Source organism: Lonchura striata, chromosome 1, assembly GCF_050655825.1.
Source record: "Lonchura striata isolate lonStrDom1 chromosome 1, ASM5065582v1, whole genome shotgun sequence".
Lineage (NCBI taxonomy): Eukaryota > Metazoa > Chordata > Aves > Passeriformes > Estrildidae > Lonchura > Lonchura striata.
In genome coordinates this window covers 44,251,556-44,268,390 of record NC_140703.1, presented here as the reverse complement: position 1 = coordinate 44,268,390, position 16,835 = coordinate 44,251,556, and the positions used below count along the sequence as shown (strand labels likewise).

Sequence of the window (16,835 nt, the reverse complement as noted above, 5' to 3'; positions counted from 1 at the left end):
AGAAACATAGCTCAGAAACCTCTTGAAAGACTTTCTCAGAAGCCATTTGTTCTGATAATCTCTAGAGCATAATTATTATCACTTTGTTTTCAGTGTTTTTAGTAAAGAAAATAATCTGAAAAACTGTTACTTGTTCAGCTATTTAAGCAAAATGACAACTACAACTGGTACATAGAATAATGGAATTGTGCAGCTTGGTAGGAGCCACCAGAGATTGCCTAGTCCAAATCTGTGCTCCAAGCAGAACCAGACACAAGTTGCCCAGACCTGCAGCCAGTCAGGTTTTCAGTATCTACAAGGATGGAGTCTCCACAGCATCTCTGGGTAACCTGTTCCAGCGTTTGACCACCCTCACACTAAAATAAGTTTTATCATATATTTAAATAGTTCTTTCTGTATTTTAGTTTATGCCCATGTCCTCTTGTCCTGTCATGGGATATCACCAAAAAGGTTCTGACTCAGTCTCCTTTACTCTTTCCCATTAGCCAGTATACAAAATACTAGGATTCCCCCTGAGCCTTCTCTTTCCCAGGCTGAACAGTTCCAGTTCACTCTGTTTCTCTTAGTATGATACATGCTCCAGTTCCTTCATGACCTCTGCAGCCCTTTACTGAACTGGTTCCAGTAAGCCCATGTCTCTGCTGCACTGGCTAGCCAAGTAGTGGACACAGAACTCCAGGTGTGTCTCACTAGTGCTGAGGGGAAGGACAACCTCCCTCCACCTGCTGGCAACACTGCCGAAAACCCAGGATGCCCAGGATGCCAATAGTCTTCGCTGCAAAGTAATTTTGCTGGCTCATGGTCCCCTTCTTACCCACCAGGATTCCCAGATCTTTTCTGCCAAGCTGCTTTTCAGCCAGTTTGTCCCCAGACTATTTGGGTGGCTGAAGTTACTCCTTCTCATGAGAAGCACTTGCCATTTCCCTTTGCTGAACTTCACAAGGTTCTTGCCAGGCTATTTCTCCAGTCTATCAAGGTCCTTTTGAATGAAAGTACACTCATCTGTTACAGCAATCATTTCCCTCAGATTTTTTATCATCTCTGCTTGCTGAGGATGCACTTTGTTCCATTATTCACCTCATTAATTAGGATGTTAAACAATGTTGGCCACAGTACCAATGCTTAGAGAACAATGCTGATGACTGGTTCCAACTGGATTTTTTGATGATGAAAGTAACTCTTTGAGTTACACGATTAGGCAAGTTTTCAATCTACCTCACTGTGGTACATTTGGGTCCATATTCAAAGACTGTGAGAACTGAATTTCTGCACCTGGATGGAACTGATTTATGAATATGCAGCAGTCTCTTGAGAGGATGTTCAAATGTAAGAATTACATAGCCTCCCACTTACTAATGGTATGCAAAACAGGCAAGGGGATGTGCAGAGTCAAACATCAGCAAATATTAGTCTATAATAAGCTCAGCAAGAAGTTTAACATACTCGGTATTACGTTCATGTGGAAAGAGTAAGACCCTCCTGACACATATCCATATTTTAATACTTACAAGATCTGAAATTTTGTATTCAGCAAGGAGCTTACAAACATTTAATTACTGTTGACTGCCTTGTTCAGACTACATGACACACATCAGCATTATCTTGCTTTGCCTTTCCGTTTTTTCAGAATCGATTATAGGAATGCCAAAGGTACAGGCACATGGTTACTGCTACACAAATTACAGACTCCAAGCTCACATCCATGGACTATGCTTTACAAAAATCAATGAAAACTGGAAAATTAAGACTGTAGTAATTGTTGAAGGAATTCTAGAATTTTCTTCTGACTTTATTTGTTTTAAGGATTTTGTGGTGATGTACATGAAAAGTATATCACATAAGATCAATTTTAGTTAGCAAGTTAGTGATTTCATATGCCATAAGTATTTGTTTCTATAAAATATGAGACATTTTAATCTCAAATTAGCAAAAACCTCCTAATGACTCAGCCTGAGTCAGCACTTAAAAAAAAGAGCTACTAAAAAGAAAGTCCTAGAACTAAGGGAGAAAAAATTAAATTCAAGCATACATAGATTCATGTTACATACATAATTCATTAAAAAAGATGGGTAGTATCCCATAAAATACCAGAAGTTCTAACTGGAGCATTTGCTCACTCATTGTGGTAGAAACACTGTACATTGTATGAAAATTAAAGCACTCACAAAAAGAAGGGAGCTGCTTTGATCTGAAGCAGTTCACCTTATGCACAACTGAGAAAACCACAAAAATATATTTTTAAACTGCAATTTTAAACATCACCATGGAAATTCCTGGAATGCTTCAGAAATGTTGCATACTAATTTTGTCTGGTTCCTTGTATCATCTTCTCTCTCTACCCTCACCTTCTCCAATACAGGAAGCCAAGATGTAACCAGATGCAGATTCTTCAAACACAGCCATTCTCCATTCCGAGCACATTCTCTTAAAGTTTGAATAGCCAGGTCAGCTTGACCCTGGCCCATGGCAATCTGAAATAGCAGACGCAGTTGTATCAAGAATCTCTGATACCTCATTTAACAGTTAAATACAAAATCATGTTTTTAAGTTAGGATACATACATTAAAAAAAAAGAGTGCTAAAGACAACCAGAATTTTCTCTAATATGATAAGTTACTAAAGTAGGGAAAAGATTAAGGAAAACAAGTTTTTCTTTGCAACTTGTCTAGCCAGTTTCTGTACAAACAACATTACCTAGTCTTTTAATGAGAAAAACCATACATCACTTGGTGATAGTGATTGTATTCCTTGGGAAGTCAAAAAGTAATTTAAATAACAAGGACTAAACTGCATTACTGCAGAACTGCAAAAATAAGAGAGAAATGAGAACTAAGTTTCTTTAGACTAGAAGTTAGGAGTACTTCCTTTGAAGAGAAATACTCAATTTTGCTGGGATTTATGAATAGTTTAACATATCCTCCTTTCTTCACTTTTTATAGTACCATATTATTTCTACCTTACAATCCATTTGGAAGTTAAAAAAAACCCTGAACCAAACAAGTCAAAAATAAAGAGGTTTTAACCTATGTGAAAAGTCTTGTCTTAGCTTTATGATTCTCTGACTAAGTAGAACTGAATATAATATCTTAAAATAATTGAAAATAGCCAAAAGAAGACAACTGAAAGTCACTAGCAATATAGTAGCAAACAGCACAAATTTAGCACTCTGTTCTTTATCCTATGCGAGAAATAAATCAACAGAGAAGAAAATTTTATCTTTTATGTTCTAGTCAAATTACATAAGAAAGTGTAGGGGAAAAAAAAGTATTATCATTAGTGTAACATCTTTCAGGTGATTTGAGTCCTGATCCCTAATTGAATACCATACTATTATACATTTTGAAAGTCCAACATATAAAGGATATCTGGAGATAAACATGAAAATCCATGTGGCAGAGTAAGAAATATGCATTCTGTAATGTTCACAACTAGATAAGACAGCAGCAGGATCCAAATATTTACAGTTTGATGGGAAAAATATATCAGTTTATGTTCCAGGAAAGGAACAATTTCAAGGACTATTTAAAAGTAACATTAAACTTGACATTTTCCATTTCTATGCTAACCAGTTATCAGCTGGATAACAACTTCCCTCCTCTTAATATGTCAAATAACAGAAAGAAATAATATTTTTCAGAAAGTTATAGAGCCCATTGGTACTGTGTATTGGGAATATAGGAAACCACTTGATTCATATAATTTTAATTGGAATAGATCCTGGAAGGTATCTATTCCAATCTCCTGCTCAAAGTAGGGCAAGGTATGAAAGATTAAATCAGGAGCTAAGGCCTTTGTCCAGTAGATTCTTGGAAACCTTCAAGGATGTAAAATTTTTCAAAATATTTTACAGATTTTCACAAAATACCTAAGTATTCACAAACACTGAACACCTGATTTGTGTTTTCTATTGAAGAAAGAAATGTGCAAATCCTATAAGCAGAGGAAATTATGAAGTCTAGTTTTTAGTAGGCTTTTTTTCAGTCACACCACACTAAAAAAGATAATCCTGCAGCATTTTATATATATATAATGTATAACAATGTATAACAGCTGTATATAACAATTCTCAGCCTCTTTTGTTCTTTTCCATCCATCTTCTAATTCTTTCCTCTCCACACTGGAGGAATGTCTCTTGTTTGGATTCTGCTTCTGTGAGCATGACTAATTGTGTGTCTCTTCTCCAGCCCATTTTGCCAGTGGAATGAGATGTTAGTGTCAAGACAGGTGGAAACAACAAAACACCACAGACATCAAATGATGATTTTACTTACTAACTTCCTTGGAAAACAAAATAAAACAGATATTACTACAAAATTTTACACATTGTGGTTTTTAATCACTACACTTATTGAAGACTGACCTGATGGTAGCACTCAGTATTTCTTTCAACACTGGCAAGTTCCTGTAATTCTTGAGAAGGATCAGCACCAGGAGAAATTATTATCAAGATGGGCTCGATTTCCACTGTCTCTTTATACAGACGTTTCATATTCAGAGGCGATGGAGATAATTCTTTAATTCCTATAATTAGAATTAGAATTATTATGGTAATAAAGTGACTATACATGATGGAGTGCTTCATTAGACACTCTAGAGTTCATCAGACTGTCAAGAGTTCTGTTCAGCAGGCACCAAAAAACTAGTTTTAAAATGAAGGAAATATCCTTACAACACGCAGGTAGGTATATTGAGAAGAAAAGTATTTCTGGATTTCCAGCTTGACAAATTGCAGTCTTTATTTAGAGTGCAGTCTTAAGGAAAACACAAAAAGAGAGGAGTGGAATGAGAAGCTATGCTTATGCTATTTACTAAAAGTAATTGCAGTGCCTATGTCCACATGCAGAACTTCTCTCCTTACAGCCTTGAGAGCCTTAATTATTTGACTTGGAACTATGATATCTATTATTTGTTTTAATATACAACTTAAGTGTCTAGAATGTTGACCTAGTAAAGGCAAGGTATTTATACATGAGGCCAAAGATACATGTATAAGTGTATCATAAATTAAATAGTGTTAAACACATATTTCCGTGCATCTTTAGACCAACATTTAACCAGTGAAGCATTGGATGCAACAGGAAATCACAACATACAATGAGACAGAAGAGCCCAAATCAGTGACATCTATGCCACAACTACTAAAATATGCAATACACACTTCCTTGAGGATGCAGTCTGTTTTCAGACTTGAGCTATTGTATGTTGCATATAGAACAATGCTATTTCATTTGTACTATATATTCATGGAACAATTTCTATTGGGACCCCAAAGATCATCTTGTTCCAAGCCCCCCACCATGGACCATGACCCAATTTTGAGCAACAAGTAATGTCCACAGACAGCATAAGGAAGTAAGATAAAGTGATTTTTAAAACTTACAGTGCCCACCCCAATGAGACACTCAAAACTGCTAAAAACTGAAGGAATGTTTTTGTGTGCTCTACTGCAATATTAAGATTATTTGGCATACACGTTACAAACTTTGGATGTAATAGACATGAGAGAGGAAGCTGACTGACTAGAATAAATAGAAAACTGTACTATCAACTCACTCTAAATCATATGTATTTTTAAGCAGACAGTAAAAAGGAATACAGACCAAGAGTTCTACAAAAATTACTGATATTAATGAAATGATCTTTTGAGACTCAATTTATAAAATCTCAAACCTAATGGTCTTTAAATGGTAAATTACATAAAATAGTATTTATGGAAAATCTGAGTCTTAAGAAGAGTGCTGCAGTATAAAACCAGTTATCTTCCTTTCTTGATGACTCCAGTGTTCAAGAATTAATTAAAAGAATTTGACAGATCTTTTGATTATATTTTCAATCACTGTGCAGAATAAACCAAACGATTTTAAAAGCACTTTTAAGAATATTTTACAAAAACAAAATCAGCAAACCATTTACAGCATATTTTCATATGCTAAACTTTAGGAATTCCTTAAGAACTATAATACAAAACAGAAACATAGGACAAAAAAAGTTATTTAATTATTGTGCAGAAATACTCTGGTGAAAACTTAACTTACCTAGGGTTTTACATGCAAAAAGAGCCATGGCACTCTGTAGTCTGTCTGGTCTGACAGCCTGAACCACAAGTACCTTAAAATAAAATATATTCAGAAAAGTATATAGTGAAAATTTAAAATGCAAGACTCTTCTAAGAAGGATGAATTCTTTGAATTTATCTTCAGAACAAAGTTATCTTCTCTGAATATAGTGAGATAGTTGATCATTCAAAGATAATCGACTGTAATTGTTCTTTTGTAAGTAGCTTGTTCTATCAATAGAATCAGAAGATAGATCTATACTTAATGTCTACTTGTAAGGTACAAATTTTTCTACAATATTTTAGAAGAAAAGTAGCTATGTGGGTAGCTAGAATGACAGAAAGCACACTTAGCTTTATATTAGCATCTAAATTCTGCACACATATATAGGCAGCAATGTCCTATTTGGAACATAAATATTTCTGGTTTCAGTTCAAACTAATTTATGAGTGGCATATTAATCTAAAAATGTAGTTTCAATATATTTCATAAACAGGAAATTCTTAATACTTTCTGTACAAGAAAAAAGATGCACTGATCATTGCAAATTTACTTTCCCATAAATGCAGACATTTTCTGACAACACACTGCACACATAAGAAATGGTCTTCAGCATGTCATTGAATCAAATATGACTCAGACAAATTGCTTTCCAAAATGGTTTGTTCCTAAATTGCATGCATGGTATTTCAGAAATTTTCCTCCTCCACAAAAAACTCCAAATAGAAAATAGCTCTAAGAGCCAATCAACATGGAACTACATTGTCTAACACCCCATCCTTTCTCTGGATGTTTTAATGTAAAGTAACTTCAAAAGAAAAATCACAGCATCATTTGAAAATAAATAACAACATCTTTTTTTCCATAAACACAAAAGTGATTACATTTTCCTTTTCCAGTGGAAAACAACCCTCAGACTGAGGAAGGAACTTGCCATTTCCATATTTGTGGTGTGTTCTTTATCACCAGGTTTTCAGGAGTCATTTTTCATTTCTTCTATTCTAGAGAAGCAGAGGCTGCTACTGCATTTTGTGTCAGATGTGTGAGTTTGCACATTCAGTGACGTAAGACGCTCAACGAGCTGACACATCCAGCAGTAACAAAGCACCCACAAAAGTATTTTAATACCTCTTCATAAAATTAATTCTGTGTGTATTTCTAAAGAATTTGTTTTCTTAGAGAATATACTCAGTTGCAGCTAATATATCAACACTAAAAAGACTCAGATAACAGAGAAATAATGTGCACTACAGTAAAAAAAATATATACTTCTTAGATCAAAAAACTAGTTAAACTGCAGGACAGTGCAGATACTGTCACTGCTTACAATTCAACCCAGGCCTGGATGTAAAATTTACTTTCACTGCTGAACTCATAATTAATATTATGAATTGAAAGATTACCTGCTGAAACAAGGAAATTCTTTTTACAACAGGAGATGGAAAGTCTTGTTCACATACAGAGCTCTGAGAAAAAGTGCGCCAAAGACTTTCATCTTCAAAGCAAAGTGTCTGATAGAGACCTGGCAGAGAAAGCTACAAAACAAATAGTGTAGATTTAACCATAAAGAAGAATAGCCATTTGGGCATTATATATTTTAATATATTTCCAAGTATCACTATGACCACTGCTGTGCAAATCACAAAATTCAATTTTATCCTTGGAATTAGAGAAGACAACAGTACATTTTAAAATTAACCACTTGTTTACCTATTCCCTGGAAAGACTATCTCTATATTTGCCCTATCACTTTAGTTTATAACCTTAAGGTTCTTTCATTTTAAACTTTGGGCTTTAAGTCCTTTCCTCTAATGATGATCTGCTATCTGGTAACAGTAATGGCATGCTACTAATTCACTCAGTTACTCAATTTCTGTTTGTTCAAACATCTAACTATTATGCTTGCCACACCATTATTGCGATTGTTCCTGATTCCTGGTTAAAGAGAAATAAAACAGTGAACTCTGGATTTAGCAAAAAATGTCCTTGTCAAAGAGCAGTCAAGTTTTTTTTTTTCCTTGCTGCTGAGCTACATGCAGGAGGAGAAGAGGCTAAGACAGAATTTCAGGACTAATATTTTCCTTTAGTTCCCTTCAGGATCAGAGAACTTCAACATTGACCAATGCAAGAAAGAGTTTCTGTTTTAGTTCAGTCTGAGCAATCATAAACTCTAAAACATCTATAAAGATGTACAGAGAAATCTGATTAGAAGAATATTAATTTCTGAATTAACAGTTTATGGCTTTTAACACAATATAAAGTGATTAGTTAAAGTCATTACACAAGTGAAATCTGAATATAACTAAATATTGTTTGCAATTTTTCTTCTATCATCCTATCTACATAAATTGAAGAACTTGGATAGATCTGCATTATTTTCTAATCACAGTAAGATGACAGGTTCCCTCATATGCCTTGAAATGCATTATAGATGGGGTAGAAATGTTCATGAAAAAGGCTCAGAAAAAATGAAATTAAAATAAAAACAAAAATAACTTTTTTTTTAGTGGCTATATATTAAGCCAGGGTTTCTGGAAGATAGACTAAACAGCTTAAAACAACAAAATCTTTTGATCTGACAAATACATATCTGAGTATTCAAGTCCAAATTGCTATCTGCCAAAGCCAAAGTTCTTTAAATTCAAGAGACCACACAATGAATACCTTCAAAGATGCTACTGCCCAGACTCGGTCCTGTTCTATCCAGGAGGGAATCTGGTCACGAGCGCTTCTTTGTGAATCCTTATGGAAGCAAGTTATATCACAAATGCAAGTTACACAATCTTTTATGAAACACAATATTCAGTAATAAGGTTGTGAAATCCATGTTCTTAATAAAAACATTCACAACCACAATCTTTCTCTGGTCTTTTGCTGAGCTCATACATGGCATAACAAAAAAGCTACCAAAATACTTAAATATGAGACATACTGTTCACTTGCTTAGCTACTTGAGCCTGAAAATACTTTACCCATTTAAAGCATTCTTATGACACATTCAATTCTAAATTTTGTGTCACTTGTTTTTAGAATTTCTTACTAAAAACAAGTGACACAAATGATTGGCTATCTACATAGGCACTCTGAGAAACTGGCTTCAAAAAAAAACTCTTGCACATATTTGCAATCATGAAGATAGTTCTTCACATAAAGACCAAAACACCATTTCTGAACATCTCTGAACTGGTAATTTGGTCACAGCTCTATTTTTCTGCTCTTTAGATGTTTGGCATGGAGGAAGTTCTAAGTATGAACAACACTGCTAAGCTCCAGTAGAATTTCTGTATTCACTGTATCATCTGTTATGAAAAGATCTTACAGTAGTCTAAGGAGTCTCTGCATGGAAATGTATTTGGATCTCTCAAGGAGTGAGCAACTTCAAGAGTAATCTTAAATGATCAGCAGAGAAAAACAGAAGCTTTCTTGTGAAAGGGTATCAGCCATGAGTTAACAAAGTCTGAGAAAAAAAAACCTAGGAAATTTGGAGGTGTTTGTAGGAATAAATTTGACATGGGTCTGCATCATACATTCTAGTTGGGCTGAAGGGCACACACAAGCACAGTCTTTTCCAAAACCTATGGATTGTGCCTTAGGTAGGGTAGAGGTAAGACTGGTATTAAATTACATTATACAATCAGATCTCACATTCTTTGAAAATGGCCTACAGCAACAAATACTTGACAATCACTCAGTTCACAGACATTTAATTGAATTATAATGACTCCAGACAGATGAAGGGGGACTTCTGCAGTCACACTAAAATGCAACACCTGTAGTTGATCCATCTAATGGCTAGAGAAACTAGATTTCAAGGATCATTTTAGCAATCAGCTGCCTGAGAAAAAGTACAAAAAGTACAACTCATACATGACTCTGGAAGAAGGAGTGATTCAGAAATACTGATTTTAGTTACAGAAGAGGGGTGAAAACCTCCTCAAACATGCAATTTCAAATTGCCATCCTGGTCACAGAAAAAATAAAAGAAAATACACAACAAAGGCAAACAATTATTCTAATTAAAAAACTACTTGCCATGTTAAAAAATTCTTTAATAAATGTATACCTTTATATTACTATGTGAAAATTACTTTATTTACTGTATGAATACAATTAATTAAACAACATAGTAAGAATAAAACTTTAACTTTTCATGATTGAAGAAAGTGCTCCTTATTTCAAAATTTGAAAATAAATATAGCTTACTGATTTTCTGATGGTGTCTCCAACGATCACACCTGTAAAAGTCTCCCATTCCTGTGTGGAATAAATGAAAACTCAGAAAAGTCGCAAGACACCTTTAAAAACTGAGATTAATATGTAGTAGCACGTAGGCACAGCAGGAAGATAAACAAATTAAATACTACATTCTGAAGGAGTTCCAAGACATTCTTTAAATACTAAGTGATGGTACCAGAATGTAATTTCTTTTGCAGAATCCAGGCTAAATGGCTGCAGTGCTTTATAAGAAAAAGAAGCAAGCACCCACAGTTCCTACCCAGAGTGCCCATCACAGACTATCAGAAGACAACCAATGTGGCTGGCAAGGACACACATCCTGCTTGGTGGGGCATCAGCAGCCCACACAGAACAGGTAACAGTAGAAAGCATGACTGAATTTATGTATGACTAAAACTTTTAGACTTCATAGATGTATCCAGGAAGACAATTTTAAATTGTTTAGACAAGTATTTAAAACCACTAGAAATTACATAATCCTGTATTTGGAAGTGGCAAGAAACAGACCAAAAATTCTCAGTAAGTACTGAAATTTTGCATAAATACTATCTATATTCTGTGATGATGATTTTTTTATTAAAGAGAATAGTAACATGAGAAATTTAAAAGTCAACTGACTAAGAGTAATACTGCTGATAGGAACCCCAGCATAGCTCTTGGCACCCAACAGTCTCACTGAGTCTTGAAACAACTCCCTTTATCAGTTGCATTCAACTGATGCTCGTCTCCCAGTTACAAAGAAAATGTTTGTGCACACAAAAATGTATTGAGTATTTTTTGGTTTGTGCAATATTTTCATGCAGAAAAGAAGAAGTACAATATATAGGGAATATAAAACAACCTCAGGAAAATCTATACATATTGATTGAGAAAGAGAATGTCCCTGCTGGGAACCAAGGCATTCTATAGCATATTCTTGAAGTTGTACTATAAATTTCATATTGCTATGCAAAATAATATTTAAGAGCAGAAGGTTCAGTTCTTTTGGGACAGGGTCTTAGAATATTAAATTTTCTAGCAGCATATTTAGCAATTCCTAGTCTCATCACATTAAAAGCTTAAGAAGAAATAACTTTAAAAGAACAACCACTTCAGCTTCATTTTCTTTATTAAATATTTTGTACAAGCGCTTTTCTCTTAGCAATTTAATGAAAATAACTTTTATCTTTCAACTTATTGATATTATTTGCCTGTTTTGTCTCTTGAGTATTCAGATACTGTAGAAAAATGCATTACATATAACCTAGATTATGCTGTCTAAGAGCTCTAATAGCTGATGAACGTGCATGCTAAACAACAGAAACTAACACATAGGGCTGTACTACACAAACACTTAAGAAGCCAGGATTTAATTTAGTCAGAAAACTGCTTGCAGGTTGTTGCCTTCACAACTTGAAAAACTCAAGAAAGATAAAGTAAGGTATTTTAAGAAGCTAAAATAAAATGATAATATTAAATAGGGAACTTTGGATAATAAAGACCGACCAGGATATACTTCTGCTAACAAGATGAGTTATTTTTATGAGGCCACATCATTGCTGAAAGACTGGGATTTCACTTTGTCAATCCTTACGTCTACAATGAAACTACTCTATCGGAGGGTTCCAAACAACTTTTTTTGAACCTTCTGCCTTAAGCTCCCATATTTCATATAATCAAACTTCATTACTTCCTTCAAATGTATTATCTGATTTTTACTTTTACCTCTATAATGCACTCTCCTCCATTGAACTGACATCTACTATCATTTGACGTCCCTTCTGGTCTCCAGCTCCTAGTACAGAAAGCCAGAGTTTTGTCTCTCCATTCTGTGGAGGTACTTTAGATAATTAAATGTGTCTTGACTCAGGATAATCAGCCACATTTAAGCAATTGTATTAAGTCAATTATGCATACTGTTTCACTCCAGGCAGACTTTATAGAATTAATCTGACTCCACTACAGAAAACTAAGTCCTACACTTACTGACAAAAACTTTTCATCTACTTATTTACTCTTCATATTAAGTTTGAGTAAAATACTTGGGGATTTTCTTCTTTAGCACTTACATTCTCTTGAAAAAGCTCAGGGTGCATTCCTCGTACAAAATGTAGAGCAAACATTAGCTGATCAGCCTGAAATAAAAGCAGTAAAAGTGTATTTATATACTCAGGAAAAGTCCTATTTCTGGTTCTTTTTTATATGTAACATTTCTTTTAAAAAACACCTCCAATTCCATAGTAATGTCTTAGTGACATATATCCTAATGTAAAATTGCTACATCCCTTTGCAAGCTAGAGACAAAACTAACTCAAAGTGGGCTATGGAGTGGAGGGCAAAGAGGCCCCTACTAGGAATTAGAATCAAGTTTTGGAAGGCACTGAATTTCTCATTTTATTGATAAACATGAACATCATACGACATTGAGAACAAACCACACCACTTTTTCATCTTCTGAGACAAGGTCTGCCAGCAAATCCATATCACAACTGCATATTAGGATGCTCCCCAGATGATCTAGTACCCAAAATTTGAATGAGAATTATTTGAATGAACGCTAAGAGGCCCAGACCAAACCACATTTGACAAATTAGAGAGGAAAGATGGGCCAGTTTGAGTGCTCAGGTAAATTTCTTGGCTCTACTTTCATTTAGCAGCATTCACAAAGGCTATGTACACATAAATAATAACCACAGACTGACAAAATCCTTCTTCTTGATTCCAGCATGCTTCAAAGGGTATGAATTCATATCAGCTTTACCATTTATAAAGACAATAGTAAAGCCTCAGTGTCACAGCAGTCTAAAAATTTTCATGGATAAAAGGAAGCATTAGCAGTGAATTGTGGACAGTGTGAAGAGTTTATTTGTTCTCTCCATTATTAGACCACAATAGTAAACTGGATGGACCATTAGTTTGAACACATTTTCAGTATTTTCTAAACTCCAGTCTGATCACACTTAAAATCTTTCCTACTAGAAATCTCTTCTCTGCCTTGAATTTGAACTCTCTACTCTTTTCTTACACATAGAAATTGCTGCCTTCCATATTCACAAGGTGCAATGACTTAGTGGAAGGCTTTGCATACTTATGACTTCAAAGACAAACAATTATTATGAGACTATTTCATGAGAATACACTTGGACTTTGATAAACAAAACCCCTTAGAAAAAACTGCTACCCCTGAATCCTCAATGTAGCATTGCTAGACTGGGAGACAGGGGTAGGAGGTGGTGTAAAATGTTCAAAATCTCTTCATCCTCACAGACCAAACTACAAACTTGCATGATTTGTACCATATAAGCAGATCTCCTGTGCTTTCTTCAGCCTGGTACTGTGAGACAAACACTTCTTGTTATGACAGTTTCATGTGAAAGTAAAAATTAAAACTGAAAATGAAAGGCATAGCTTCCCTAGGTTTTCAGTAAGAAAGTAAGAAGTGAAAAGACACCTGACTGAAATAAAGAAGAAATACACTAAGAACATTTCTTGGAGGAAGAACAAGGAGCAGACAGAAACAAACAAGGTAGCAGGTAGACCTTTGAGACAGGCTGTGAAAATAAAAAGGAGAATATCACAATGTAGGACTTTTAGAAACTTAGAATCATCTAGGTTGGAAGAGAACTTTATGATAACCAAGTCCAAACATTAACCTAACAAACCCACTTCTGCTTCCTTTTTTAAAAAAACAAACCAAAATCCAAAAAACTCCCAAATAATCACATAAAATCTTATATTTAAGAATGCAAGAAATAAAAGAAAGCGCAAAATGAGTGCTCAGAAGACTGTGAAGCCCATGACTGACTCTGAAGCCAGAATGAGGCAGAGAGATAGAGCTCTGTGAAGAAATGTGCATCAGCAATATTAATTTGGTCATACACTGATTTTAAGTCCTCATTTAGCACGTTAATTATTGATAGTGTAGTGTTTTGCATCATTACACAATACTGCTTTGAAATAGATCAAGTGAGCTGCTAAAAGAAAACTTTCAAACCCCATGCACTGTATAAAAGCCAAAAAAATTACAATCTTACCTTAAACAAACAACGACAAACATATTCATACACTGTATGTTTCAATAAGCCAATAAGCAACTTGATTCTTTCTTCAGTATTAACTGAATCCTAAAAGAGAAATTACAGATTTCAAAAATTCTTGTAGAAGTAAAAAATTTTCTACATACTTTTTAAATTTCAGCAAAATTATACAAATAGTCTGGACTCTACGTGATGCCAGTTCTAAAAACATATTAAATTAATCTGCAGCTATCAATGATTAAATGGGAAATTCATGTTGAAGTATCAAGAAATAAATATTTTGGCATTGAATATTTTGACTATGAACATGACACAATGTTGTGTATACATTGTGAACGAGAGTACATTTCCTTCACCTAACATTAATACCATTTTAATCTCATCATTTTCACCTGATAAAAAATTGCTTATTAATTGAATTAAATATTTAATACTACCAAACAAGAATGTTGATGTTAAATGTAGTTATTAAACTTCTAGTTGAGTTTGGCCCAACTGAAAAGAACATTGTAGAAAACAGTAAGTGTACTGTTCTTCAAAGCTCATAGATTGAAAGACTAGTTCTAACAGGAAATAATTTGATAGGACAAAAGAAGAAAGGGACCAAAGGGTAGGGAGTGTGTTACAGGTAGTATGACTTCCTTTCTACCATGCTGGAATTTGAAGAGATGAGTTTAAGAAGGGCAGTTGGGTAACCGATTTGCCTAATACATTTCCCATGTCTAACAGATCACTTGGCATGAAGAACTGGATAGAGGAGAAGGAAAAAAGAAAGCAAGCAATGAAGGCAAAACCAAAAGCTGAGCTTTAAATAGCTAACATTAACAGGCAGGAAGAAAAAAATTACGGAGTGTGAGAGTAAGAACAAGAAGGTAAATCATCACATTGTGGAAAAGAAGTGAAGTCACATCTTTCTGTGAAAAGAACTTCAAAGACCAGTTCACATTGTCAGAACAGTGCGCCTAGTAATGACTGGAGCTGAAAGAGAGCTGTAATCACAAATGCCAGAATAAAGGGGAATCCAGAGGAAACACGATGAAAGTCTGGTGTATGACTTTCTAAGTAAAAACAATTTGGACATGCTTAATAAAAAGAAAATGTACTATATACTCAGTATGGGTACTTAGATCTGAAGAGTGAGGTGACAAGGGATAAATCCATTATTTGCTTCAATAATAATATACTGGCCTAAGAATACAGAAGACTAAAAATTACATTTTAAACAGGAGAGCTTGCAGGCATGCTTACAAACTGTAAGAAAGTAGATAAAGTTATGACCTTCCTTCGGGTAAATGAACCATGTAGAAATACAGGCATTTTCTTATTCTACCCCTTTTCGATAAAATTAGCTTTATTAGCATTTTAATCACTAATTTATTTAAATAAAGCCTTCAGTAAAGTTATAATCAGCCTTTGTTTTCCCGATTCACCATAGACAAAGAACAAACCTGAAATCACAAAGAGTTACTTTGCTTTTAGATGGTAGAGAAATTCTGTGATTTATATACAACATAATTTATAAGTCCACGTGCCTCTATGCTGAACGTCTAAAGCATAACGGGTCAGCATTGCTACTTTTTGTACACTTCATCGTCAATTATTCTAAGTTTTTTTTTAAGAAAGTCCAGAGTGACTCATACATTCTACGAAGCAAAGCAGATGGACTCTTCTGCGGCATTAGCTGCTTCAGAAGAAGAACAAATACCTGCTTGTTTTGCAGAGCCCTTTGGAAAAGCCGCAGGAACGCCGCCAAACTAAAGCGGTACATATTATTAATTTTGGACAAGTCAGAGATAATGAAGTACATCTTGCTAGCACTCTCAGCCAAAGGGAGATAGGCATCCCTCTCCTGTGCAGAAAAACAACACACACATAAAAAGACAGGTGTATTACTGCCACCTACTGATTATTACATAAACATTTACTCAGCCCTCTGAGAAAACATTCCTATGACTCCCACTGATTTTGAAAACCAAACCCTTTCCAAGCATTCAAATTGAGGGATCAGCACTCCAGACTTCAACACTGTATTGAGATTCCAAAATTGGAAGAAAAAAATTTATCAAAAAATCCGTTAAATTATGAAGAACATGTTGGAAATTAATCCCTAGGGCACTAAGATCTTTCCACACCACAGAACACATCCCAAAATTCAATGGGAAATGTTAAACTAAACAAATAGAACATAGAAGAAAACTCTGCAATCTGTCAGAAAAACAGGATGTCAGATGAATAGCATCAGCAATGATCTAAACTCTTCCAATAGCAAGGGGCATATTAAGCAAAAACACCCATATGAACTATAATGTTTGCAATAGTGGATGGCAAAAATAAAGTCAAAACCTGTTACTTGCCCAAGTTCCTTTAATTCGAATTGGCACACTTTAAATTGTGTAACTACTCAGCATAAGAAAATAAAGCATTTTAATTACTGAGAATATTGCATGTACTTGCATATCCAAAATATCGTTTACCCAAAAAGAATTAATATAATGTTACTCATCCTATATCTCCATGGATGTATGTA

The 16,835-nt window shown here is 34.6% G+C and overlaps 1 protein-coding gene across 4 annotated transcripts in view; it reads right to left on the bottom strand.

The window, feature by feature from the left end:
* DYNC2H1 (dynein cytoplasmic 2 heavy chain 1) overlaps positions 1 to 16,835 on the bottom strand; it is a 143,715-nt gene that overhangs the window by 60,350 nt on the left and 66,530 nt on the right. For all 4 annotated transcript variants that reach the window (XM_021529338.4, XM_085575766.1, XM_085575767.1 and 1 more), the window contains 9 exons: positions 16,014 to 16,157; positions 14,306 to 14,395; positions 12,341 to 12,406; positions 10,260 to 10,310; positions 8,721 to 8,798; positions 7,460 to 7,591; positions 6,036 to 6,108; positions 4,361 to 4,521; positions 2,346 to 2,471 (listed from right to left, as the gene is read on the bottom strand). In XM_021529338.4, the coding sequence (XP_021385013.3) occupies positions 2,346 to 2,471; positions 4,361 to 4,521; positions 6,036 to 6,108; positions 7,460 to 7,591; positions 8,721 to 8,798; positions 10,260 to 10,310; positions 12,341 to 12,406; positions 14,306 to 14,395; positions 16,014 to 16,157 (921 nt within the window). The remainder of the gene's footprint in view (positions 1 to 2,345; positions 2,472 to 4,360; positions 4,522 to 6,035; positions 6,109 to 7,459; positions 7,592 to 8,720; positions 8,799 to 10,259; positions 10,311 to 12,340; positions 12,407 to 14,305; positions 14,396 to 16,013; positions 16,158 to 16,835) is intronic.